This window comes from Micrasema longulum, unplaced genomic scaffold, assembly GCF_059751315.1.
Source record: "Micrasema longulum isolate JH-2025_06_02 unplaced genomic scaffold, ASM5975131v1 h1tg000215l, whole genome shotgun sequence".
NCBI lineage: Eukaryota > Metazoa > Arthropoda > Insecta > Trichoptera > Brachycentridae > Micrasema > Micrasema longulum.
In genome coordinates, this window is record NW_028277420.1 from 895803 (window position 1) to 908674 (window position 12872).

At 30.2% G+C, this 12872-nt stretch overlaps 1 protein-coding gene across 1 annotated transcript; it reads right to left on the reverse strand.

The window, feature by feature from the left end:
• Positions 1-361: 361 nt before the first annotated feature.
• On the reverse strand, positions 362-5913 carry Unc50 (Unc50 RNA binding protein). The gene is made up of 6 exons (XM_088243510.1): positions 5724-5913; positions 4343-4408; positions 4068-4188; positions 2820-2956; positions 2427-2528; positions 362-1005 (listed from the first exon to the last, which is right to left on the reverse strand). The coding sequence occupies exons 1-6, from the start codon at positions 5806-5808 to the stop codon at positions 869-871; spliced, it is 648 nt and encodes a 215-aa protein (XP_088099636.1). The 5' UTR covers positions 5809-5913; the 3' UTR covers positions 362-868.
• Between the last annotated feature and the right edge of the window lie 6959 nt (positions 5914-12872).

The following is a 12872-nucleotide window of genomic DNA, read 5'->3' on the forward strand; positions in this document are numbered from 1 at the left end:
CAATTTTACCAATATGCACTCATTTAACTGATACAACTGATAATTTTTTTACAAGTTGTTTTGTAAAAAAATCTATAAATTAATTGCTTTAATTTATTAATGGCTGCAATTAATACAGGTGTAAGAATTGTATGTATATTTTGGATAGGAATATTAGTGAAAATATTATACAAATCAGTCGGTTATAAATATGTCTAAGCTGGGCTACCCTTTAAAACATTGCAACGAATAAACTCAAGATTATGTGGCAAACAATTATTTTTTCAAAGCAAGTAATACAAATAACAACTTTTTTGTTTACTAACCCTTTGATCCCTGAACATAGATTAAGTAGAGTTTTTGAACTTTTTATTTTAGAATATTTTGAATATTTGTGGTTTGAAAATGTTTTTTTCTTGTTTTTTTTTAAACTCCATGTAAAAAAAAAATATGGTACAAATTTGTACCTTTAGGGAATTGCAATATAAAAAACCAACATTACATCAAACAAAAATGTTGCAAAAAAAAACAACTGGAATCATAATTGTAATATTTACATTTGTTATGGAGTAAAAACCAACTTTACTTTCAAAGATTACCTTTTGCAATTTTGGACTGCTTAATCAAGTTAACAAGTTCTATGGCTTCGAATATAATTTTGCAAAAATCTCAAGGCTAGTAAAAAGGGAATCAAACTTTGAATGTTTTATGTAGATTAGCTATTCATCAAAATATATTTTTTCTGATTAGACATAGTTTTTAGATTATTCCATTATCCATGTTGCGCGAAATATTTATTTATTCTTGACAAGTGCAAAAGGATGGATAGCTTGCCGTAACCACCAGAGGGTGTCGTGTGCGCCCAGCATAATGTTGACGGAGAATTCTCTTACAAGACTCTGTACTTGTAAAAGTTTGCAAGTCCCATGCTAATATTCCAACCAATTCCCAGTGTGACGAAGTAACTTATAAACAGTACCGGCAATGGAATTAGCAGCCATCGAGTGTTCTGGAGATTTGACAAGCCTAAAAAGGTTGAAATAAAAGATGTATTGGTAATTAAATATAACACATCAATATATCGTCGTTGCACATCAAATATGGGCCATGTGACTCTGAGCACATTCTGAGAAAATCATAAAAATGCGACTTTTTGGCATAAAGTAATTAATATTTTAAATAAATATATTACTTTATTGAAAAACACTGTATTTTTCCTACTTCGTCCATACACCGAAGTGTTATTTTCGGTTTATTTTTTTTAAAAATCGTTTTTATTGATTTTCTCGGAATGTGCTCAGAGTCACATGGTCCATATTTGATGTGCAACGACAATATGTATATATATAAATGATGAATATAATATTTCTGCATGTTATATAAGAAGCAAAGATTCTTTGCTAATCTGCCTATATTGAATACAAATTTTATCAGCGGTGGTGTTCTTTGAAAAATTGCTAATGAAGTTTTTACTTTGGTTGACTGTAATGTCATGGACGGCTATGTTGGGTAAATTACTAGGATATCCAGATATGCTGGAAATTAACACCCTCAAATCTCGTTGTCTATTTTTGTTGAAACATTTTTATATACGAACTGGATTGTAGTCCCGTGGCTGGTGACGCGGACTCACGGATCAGAGGTCCGAGGTTCACACCCCGCTCTACCACAACTTGGTCCCCATTTTCTAATAGTGAGTTATTTACAACTCATTAAAAACGGTCCCCAAAATTGGAATATTCGGGTAAATCATAACGCAAATATTTATTTTTTCTTTAAAAAATAAGCTGGTTTCTGTAAGTATATATCGCTAGCCCAAAGCAACAGTGAGATAAACTCGAAATTTCCAATTTTGAGATACACAGATATGATAACAAATGAAATAAAATAATGTTTTCAAATAATAAAATATTTAAGTTAGATAGTTAATGTATGTTAAAAAAATAGTATTTATAATCTACTTGAAATAATTTGATTCAGTCAGACCCTTTGCACACCTTTATTATTCAGAGATATTTCACTATTGCTTTGGGCTAGCGCATATATATAATCCGAATATACTGAAAGAGATAATTTTGTATGTTTGCAATAACTATTCTAGAGCGATATCTCACGCACTATTTTACACACCCAGAAGCCGTACGAATGCAAGTCAGAATTCACCCATTAATAGGGTAATTGGCTTGCTGAATACGGGCTCTGCACATATGGACACATTTTTCTGTACATATCGGCACATTAGCAGTTATCTGCTTTCTATTAATTAACTTTTTATTCGTAATGCATTCAAATGTGTTTCTGATATTATAAATCTACATTGGATAATGGGTTAAACATAACTCATAAAGTAATGCTGATTACAATTTTGTTAAATAAGTAAATATTGAAGTTTTGTAATAATAGTACTTATCAATATTACGTTATTTTAAACCAGAGTAGATACTCACTGCTATACCCTAAGAAGGTAATGTATACATAGTAGCATACAGATAGGAGCCAAAAGAAATTTCCTAACGTCGTAGAGATGTACCCTCCGTCAATCAGAAAACCTGAGATAAAAATAATTTCCATTAATATTATTACATATGTTAATTTAGGCCATTTATTTGGGCTTAATGTATTGGCATAGTAAAAAATGTAATTGCCATGTTGCAAGTGATTGCTAAATCATTTGAGCATAAAGTATGTGGAAAATGTGAAAGGAAAGATACAACACTAATTATTACTATGCGATGATCGAGTCTTCCCTTTTTTTAAATGTTCGTCAGTGCATAAAACTTTTCATGCTAAGTATTTCAATTACATTTAAATTAGTCTGTAAACATTTTAATTCGACTCACTGTGAAAGAAGAAGAGTTGGAAACAGTGTAATATTGTCAGAGGTGGAAAAAATGCATTTAAATGAACATCAAATGCATAGCCCCATTCCACATCGAAGTTTAGCATATCCCTACGGAGATATTTATTGCATATAAACCTGTAAACAAAAAGAATTCACATATTTAACCTTTTTACTGTACAGGCCATTTTTCCCCGAAGAGTAAGTCTTAAGCAGTAGACAAATTAAAGTACGAGAGAATGTGATATCATTTACACTATATAAATTCGTCATCACCATTCCATGTCTGCTCCCTAATCGAGCATATGGTGTTCACAAAGAGCATCCTCCGAGTCAAGTTCACGTCATGTAGTTTGGACATGAACTGCCGACGAACAGTCAGTAGTAGAGAAACTGATACCTTGCAAAGTAGGCAAGGGTGGTTAAGGCTCTTGGGAGGCATTGCAGTATATGGCCCAGCCACCCGTATCGCCTCCGTTTGATAATAATTGCCACCGGCAGTTGCTGTTGTCTGTTCTTTTATTCGTTAATTCCTCACAAATCTAAACCACTGCACACCTAAAATTCTCAGGCACATATCCTCACAAATCTAGATTATTTTGCTTATTATGTTTACGATGATAATTAGGTTAATTAGATTAATTATCTTTTTATTTTTTTATTATGTTTACTATGTTAAATAACTAATTTAAGGCATGTTTCATTATACTTATTGTAAAATGTTTCCCTCGGCACGGAACACCCCAGTGAGGGAACATTATTTTGTATAAAAAAATGTAAAAGTATAAATCAATAAAAATTAGAATTTTGCTGTTATCGGCCTGTATTGGTTACTATAAATTATATTACTGTAATCTAGCATCTAAAAATAAATCTCATTAATATAATACATAAAAAAGATTCATACTGACACAATTATTTGATGATTGTGTCAAATTTGACTTATTTCACAAGTTAATAAGCATCAAATATTATATTTTTCTATACTGAGAATGTAATGTATACGGTAATGAATATGAATCAATTGTTCACATTTAAAAAATAACTTTAGATAATTAAGAGTTTTTTGTTAAAGGTCAAACGGCACTAGAGCGGGACTGCGCGGCGCTGTGCGACGCTTCACGGCAAAACCAAATATTATTTTCAGCATTTTGGATAAAATAAACCATATTACGGCACTCCAGACAAAAGTGCAGCGACGCTGTAGTGCGATTTGACCTTACTTGTGTGTAAGTATTAATAGACTTACCAAAAGAAAGTAGCAACCAACATTCCGACGCCGATGAAATCGACAAAGATAACATAAAGTAAAAATAATATGAATTGGCCGAAACCCAATCCTAACACAATCGCAAACCCAATGGATGACACTGAAACAATTTAATGTATTGTTAGTTTTACAGGAAATTCAAAAATAAAATTATGAATTCAACTAGTGAATTATAATCTGTACAGCATATTTATTTGTAAATGTAGTTTGTTTCAATCTACCAAAATCGGGTTAAAAAATAAATATATACTTACAAAATAACCAAATACTGAGCAAAACCAGAAATGCAGGGTCATCTCTAGCAAACTGTAGTTTTGTTTCTAAAAAAAATAACAAAATACATGCAATGCTTTTTATATAGTGTCCTAATGCAACCAATATGAATGGTTATTATTTTTATTTTTTCCACAACAGGCTGGGAGGCCCAATTACAGTGGTGAATTACAGCCCAAAACACCTAGGCTTGAGAAAAATCACATTTAATTGTGTGTTCTCACCGGGAATCGAACCCAGAACCTTCCGTGTGTGAGTCAAGCGTATTGGCCACTACACCACGGAGGCCCCATAATTTTCTTTCTAACATTTCATCAGGATCGTAGAACAACGACGGATGTGCGAAAAATGCAACATTGACTTTCTTTTATATTTCATATTGAAGATTTTTTTTCCAGGTTTGAAAAAATATATATACGTATAACTAACCCAAGTATCATATGGTATACTTTTGTACTTGTCAAGTTGTGACATAAAGTGTAAAAAAATAAGTTAAACCGCTCTAACATAAAGTTAAATAAAATCATATGCGTCGTTGTTCTTTTCTTTGAAATGTTATTGTGTTTTGTAAGAATTCATGTATGAAGATTTATGATGTATATCAAACAAAACAATCAAAATATCCAAAATACACTCTCCTCTAGACTCAGACTATACCTACTTGGAAGAAGATAGGACAATAGGGACGGCTACGCCCTTACTACAAGCAAGCAGTACTAAGCCTCATCTCTTCGGTTTACCATAACTTCTCCGTGTCCTTATTGTTGCGTTTTTACTGTTGTAAATCTTTATTAGTTTCTAAATCAAATATACCTGTGCATATTTGCTGTGATTTCTCAATTGGTATCATTCTGCTCAGCAGGGTGACATCAAACCCCCACTGACACTTAAAAAATGTAGTGCTGTTGTGTTACAAAGATGACAAACATCAATAGATCTTGTTATATGTAGCAGCTTTTTGAATTTGATAAGAAAAATAATATGGATATGAATGTTTACTTATTTGTTTTATTTTAGTGTATTTTATTTGGCTACAAAAATACATACAGTTAAGGACTTTTACTCATTTTAGGTGTTTTAAACCCATTAACTGCGTATAATGACTTATTTTTTAATAATTAACGCATATTTACACAATTGCTCGTTCTAATCCTTATTTGTCTAATTATTTACAATTTGAGACAGCTTAAAATGTTACAAATGGTCTTGGATAAAATTAGAATTTGAGAAAATAAGTCATCGAACCAGCGGTAGCATTGAAAAATATATTTCAAATAACTTAGAATACAATATGTATAAAATAAAATATAAACTTTAAAAAATACTATGAATGACCAGCCACAATCTTTTAAAACCACTTACGTTTTCTGTATTGGAAATTTCTGTACACTTTCTGGGGTGCTATGAACAAGTAAAACATTTGCCAAAGGCCGTACTCGAAATCCATTTGCTGAAATTTGAAAATTCTTCTAAGATATTTATATCGTTTTGAAGCGGCCGTGGGACAACTCGGCTGGTAATTCGCTGGCGCTGGGAGAGGAGACGCAGTCCTCGGAATGCTTGAGGACGTACTCGGCGTAGGAGACGTAGGATACTTCATGTTTATTCCTAATAAAGTGAACTAAAAATTCAAACGGAAACGATATTTCACTTTAAATATTATATGATCATCTCGAAACTTCACTCGTCCAAACAACAAATAAAAAATCAAACGAATTTGAAAAAAGAGTTCGGCTAATAATGTTTGCCTTTCAGATATAACCAATCTAACCAAGAATTACAACTTAAAACGATCACAAAAGTGACAACTGGATATTTGACATTTGGACAATCTCAGTGTTGTATTATGACAAAATTGAGAAATAATGGCGATAATATTTTTTAATCGGGTAGGTATCCAATACCGTGTTTAGTATGTTGTATGCATCTAGGCGTTAAAATAAAAACAAAAAACATACTATAAAAATAAGTAGGATTTTCGTATTTTTGTTATAATATTTTTGGTTAGGCATATTCTTTGCATAGGTAATATCTTTAAAAACTGTTAAGGACATAAATGAAACAATTTACCTTTTCATATGATAGATTTTTAATACGAATATTTTTTTATCGGTAGCAAAAAGGAAAATTACATAAGTATATTCTGACAATATAAAATAATAATTTAAACTAAATCGTTAATACTTTTTAAAAAAGAAAGTTCACTGAACATTATTGCCGGCGCAACGATGACATGCTAAAAACTGTTATGACAATTATTTCTACTCTGCAAATGATTAAATCATGTTTATTTGTATTTTTATCATTTTCTTGTATTGTATTTTGTATAAAAGAAAGTTTAAGTTTGAAGTTTGAATGAGTTTAAAAGAAATTCCACGTTTTGTTTATTAGTTTAATGAAAATTGTTTGGCTTTAAATAATTCTCAAAAAATTCAAAGAAAACCACGCAGCGTGACATGAATAAAATGGAATATTATAACGTTTTACTTTAGCTTGCAACGATATTTTTTTTATTTTTTTTTTTTTTATTAATCCATATATTTCATAAATGGTACATGTTTTTTTTAATCTATACAAATATACTTTTATACATCTGGTAAATGTTATAACTGTAACTCTCCAAAAAAAGAGACCAACTCTTGTGCTCTTGTGCTTGAAGAATGACTTACACTGTTAAAGTTATTAGAATTGATATAATTTGGAATATACGAGTACATGAGAAAAAAAACTTATCGGATATAAAAGGAAAAACAGAAAATAATAATACATTCATACCAGGAATTTAGGGATTTTAATATTATTTTGGTATCTAAGTGACTTATTAATCCCGAATTCTTTTATTTTTTCTTCTTTATAAATTTGTTTAATTGAATTTTATAAGTAGTGTCTACTGTATAAAATTTAAATAATTTATATTGAATTTCCGTATTGAATGTTGAGGGTTTCTTTAAAACTATTATAATATTAACATATTACAACAGAGATGAAGAACATTTAAGAGAAGGTTATTTAGAAGTCTAGGCATCTACAGGGCTTATGACCTGTCAATGGCTGGTTTAAGTGGCCACTTTACACACTGTGTAACATTCACCATTCTGCCTATATTTGAACATCTATATTCCTTCAATTCTTTCATCTGTTGATGTTTGTGAAGTTAAAGAGTGAAGTGAATTGCTTAATGCAAAAGGATTTGGCCAGACCCCGAATGTTTAGAAACGAACAAGTATTAGTAACTTACTAGGTTATGTAAATATTTCGCTTTCAAGTAGGTCCGTGATTGTGTAATAACTACTCGTACCTAACTGTCATGACAGGACACAAAAAACCGATGAGTCAAAAGTTCCGATAAGTCGGTCGGTATTATACCGATTACCTACAGCAATGCCACTGCTAACTTAGTGATGAAACCATCACAACATGCGGATACTAACTTTAAGATTACCATATAATTAAAGCCTCTACTTTAATGATAAAAAGGAAACATACATGTACATAGAAACTAAATACATTAAATACATAATTAATAAAACCTTCAATTAAAAATATACTCTGAAATACTTGAATCAGTACACCATATAAAATATTTGGGAATAATTATTGATACATATTTTAAATGGACAAAACACATAGAATATATAACACAAAAAATTAGAAAACTTTTCCATATCTTCAAGTCGATACGCAACATCTTATCCCTAATTAAACTCAAACAAATATATTTTATTTTATGTAACTCAATTATAACGTATGGCTGAATAGGATGGGGAGGCACTACCAAATTAATATTAAAACCTCTTGAATCTGCTCAAAAATCAATAGTTAAAATATTTTTTAAAAAGCCCTTCAGGTACCCCAGTGTCAAGTTATTTGAGGAATTCGAGATCTTAGATATAAGGCAATTATACATTTTTAGAATAATAATGTTTGTGAAAGCAAATTATTCTACCAAATCCCAAAAGGAACACTCCCACACTACCAGAAGTCAAACTAGAGGGTGGCTCATGGGGTCTACCGCAAACTCTGAATTCGAGCAAAGAAACTTCAGGTTTCTGGGCCCCAAAATATTAAATATGTTACCCGGATTCAATAAAATAAATTAGTAAAAAATTGGTTACTGGCTTAAATAATAAATGGAAAAAATAATCATTGTAAAACTATATAATAAATTAACTAGCAGGTAGTAATGTTGTTGTTTATTTTGCAAAAATATGTCTGCCTTAAAACAGGTTGTACCTAGTTAGGCAGACTAGACATGATCCAGAGAAATCTATTCCCTAAGTGTGTATGTAGTAGATAAAGTAAATGGTTATTTTTGTTAATAAACCATGATTATTATTATTAATAGCAATTTCAGATTTGTTATTTATGTTCAATAAATTTAGTTTTTAATGTTCAAAATGCATTTGTTTCAATTTACTTCACATAACATAGAAACGTCATATTATATTATTGTCATTATCAGAACAAATCCAGATATTATTCGGTTTTTCCAAGATTCCATTTTCTTGGCAAGGAACATACTAAAGCTATTGATTTTTATATTTAACTCGACTTTAAGAGCGATTAAAAATGGACCTTAACTCTTAAAAGGCTGTGCTTAAAATTTCATTTACCCGCGGTGATGTAACATCGTGTTACCTCAAGCAAAAGACAAAATATTCTGAAGTTCAAACATTGAATAAAAACCTATAGATATATGTATTGCTAAATAATTTATTTTCTATAATTTAGACCAGTTAGAACAAAATCAATTTAAAATCATAAATACACTGGTCATTTAACTAGCGTGCACTTCTACTCACTTTCAATGATCGATTGATTGAACGAATTTCTTATTTTGTTTTTGTCTCTTTCAAACAAACGCCAGCCACAGAACAGCGTCTCTATCTTCCTTGTTTTAAGTTATTTTTTCGTGCTCTTTTTGTACAGTAAAAAAAAATTGTAGTATTTATTTATATTTTAACAGTTCAAAGAACTTATTGCAAAAAAATGTTTTACATAAATAATCACAGCAGTGAACAAAAATTATTTAGAAAATTATATGAAATGTAATAGAACAATTAAACTAAACAATTTAGTAAACATAAAATATTTAAAAAAAACAAAAAAAGGAAAAAAGAAACATAACATCTCAAAATAAAATATAAATATTAACATGAGAAAATCTTATATTCTAAATATAAATATAACAAAATAAAGTTGAGAATAATTTAAGATAACAATAAAGTGGTTAGTACTCAACTAGGTAATAGTAAAAAAGAAAAAGAATGCAACATTAGTACTTAATAAATAATAAGTTTTTAAGAACAATAAGAAAACTTAAATTATCTAAATAACACCTTTATTTTATCAGTTGGTTGGAAGAATTTGCCATTTGGCAATAAATCCACCAATGTACAATTTATATTATGTCCAACATTTTAACAAGTATTGGCATCACTTTAACCAACTTTAAAGTTAAGGTTAAATATTTTTTGTATTAAAATCCAGCATATTTATACAAAATTTTCTTTCCAAATCCAACTTTAAAAATGTCCATTTGACGATTGCAAAATATACAGCTTCATCATTTAACATCTCCTGCAAATTTACGATTGATTGATGATGATGATGATGATGGTCATAGTTAAGGCATTTGTTTTTTTAATTTATAAAAACTAGCTTATCTTGTTGATTTCTTCGTAATTTTATTTTTCTATGTATTAAGTATCAACTATACAGATATTAAAATTTGCATTTTTAAGAAATAGGTACTATAAATATTTCTTGAAAATGCGAATAGTAAATTGTAATTTTTTATACATGTTTACGTAAAAGCCTAAAAAAGATACAAATGAAGAAATAAATAAATACTAATATATGTGCAATTGCGGTAAGTACTTATTTGTTTAAAAGTTGTATACCTACCTGCAATGCATAAAACGGGGGCAATAGTAAAAAAAAATCGCAAACTGTATAAAAAAATAATAATAATTACTCTTAAGTGAAAACTCATAATAAAACTTAGTGTCTTCTTCATGAGAAGATGAGAAGATGTATGAATATAGAGGAAGCGAGGACTGATGTGACGTTCTATCCTCTCTGCCTACCCCTACGGGAAAACGGCTCGATGGTTTTTTGCTAGTTTGTCTTCTTCATTTTCACATTCCTTTTTTTTTTACAATAAACATAATAATAAAACAGAGTATTAAAAAAATAAAGCATAATTACACATCAATGAAATACATATTAATAGAAAAATAGTAAACAAAAAATCCCACAAAGGCATGGCCTGTTCGTGGGTATACAAGAAAATGTTGATGAGTTTTTGCTTCTATAATAAATAATGGACAGCTATAATATTTTTGTATAACATAAGAAAGAAAAAAATAAAATATTCTGTAAAAGATAATATGGTATTTTTTAATGGTATTTATAGTAATTAAAAAAGGAAATAAAAAATATTAAAAAAAAACACAAAAATATTCCTTATTATTAAAGGGCAACAAAATAAATCATACAAAAAAAGAGTTTATATCTTTAAGTGTTGCATGTGGATATTACCAGATGCCTTCAGGAGACCCTATCACCTCCTCCCATGTCAATTCTGTGTCCCCAAGTTTCACCGAATACAGTCAAAAAATTATATCAACGGCTTTCCAGGGCGGCGGTAACTCGCAGGTGTGAAGAAATAACTTGGATGAAGGCTCTTCCTAGGAATCTGTAAATAAAAACACGTGTAATTCCACAAAACATAATATTATGATAATTCATCATTAACACGTCGGCTTCGCGGATTAGTGATCAGTGCGTTTGTCTACCATGCAAGAGGTCTCGGGTTCGATTCCCGGCATGGTTGACATGAAATATTTATTTGAAAGGGTGTCTTACATTTTGATATTTCATAGTCCTGAAGCGTAAGTCTGATCATCTTACCGTAATGTAACAAAAATATATCAAGATAAGCTGCGATTGGTGTACCAATGCAGTGCCCTATGCACCATAAGGTGCGGAAATCGGAATGGTAATGATGAAATGATTAACAAAATAGGTACAAAGTGAATTATGAGAGTAACTAAAAACTCTAAATATATTATGTTAAAACATTGAAAAAATATCTTTGACAACCCATGTCTACGGTCTTCCTTAATTGGGAATACCATATTTATTTTTTTATTATTAATAAAAATTATGGTAGTAAATAAAAATATTATTTATTTAATACCTGCTTACTTACGTTTAATTAGAAATTACGTATTATGTGCAAACTAGAAACACGTTAGACTCAAACTGCAATTGCAACGTAACCTGAGAATTACGTTGGTATAAAAGGTTGGTTGGTTGATACCTAATACTGTTTAATGTTTTACCACCATACTGGTTATGTTAGGTTTATGGTTTTTGACATTGTTATTTTCGATGCTTTTATTCGCAAAAGGATAAAACAGTATTATATATTGCATCAATTCCTGACCACGCGCGCCGCTCTAACTTCCAACCACATAACAAATAAATAAACTCAACATTTTACTTACCCGACACTTTTTAATGATTTTTTTTAATCAAAGGAATAACCCACCAACCTTTGAATTTTTTTTATTTATTTATTTACAATTTTAAAAAACCCGCTATGGTTACATTAGAAATTTAATATTGTCTAGTCATTTTATGTCTCGTCTAGTCTAGTTAGTTTAGTCATCATGTGCTTTTTCAGATTGATTTTAAATTTGTCTCCAGTAAAAGTTTTCAAGTAGTAAGGTAAGTCGTTGTAGTGTTTAAGTCCATTGTGTAGTATTTTTGACTGTCCTGTGTTTGTCTTTGCTTTTTCAATATGATAGTGTTGTTGTTGTCTGGTGTTATATTTGTGTATGTCAGCATTTTTGACTAATATTATGTCGTCGTCTTGTATGTTTCCCAGTGTTATTTTGTGCACAATTTTTAAGGTCTCAATTTTAGTCAAGTAGTTTATATCAGACTGGTGTGTTTTTTTGTACAGTTGAGTCGTAGAGGTCAGGTAGGGTAGGTTGTATGTTAGTTTAAGAATTTTATTTTGTTGTCTTTGTATTCTTGTTATATCTGTCTTGTTACCAGTTCCCCAGAAGGCGATCATGTAACTCAATTTACTTTTGACATAGGCTTCGTACCTACATCATAATTTTTTCCTTTCTTGGTATTAAATCTTTAATTTTGTAGAAGAGGCTATGTAGTGATGCCATTACTTTAGTGAGTCCGTCTATGTGTTTTGTCCGTTTTAATTGTCTGTCCATTGTGAGTCCTAGGTAAGTCACATGTTCTAGTTCTTTAAGAGTTTCGTTGTTTATTTTTATGTTCATGTTATGGTTCTTCTTTTGTGTTTCGACATGTATTATATTGCATTTCTTGGCATTTAGTGTTAAGAAGTTTTTGTTTGTCCATTCTAATAGTTTTTGCACGTCATTGTTGATGGTTTTAGTCGTTTCTTATATTTTAAAGGCTTGTCAGCAGGTGCCAAAGAGAGGATATGGAAGGAGGTTATGATAAATTCACCACAAC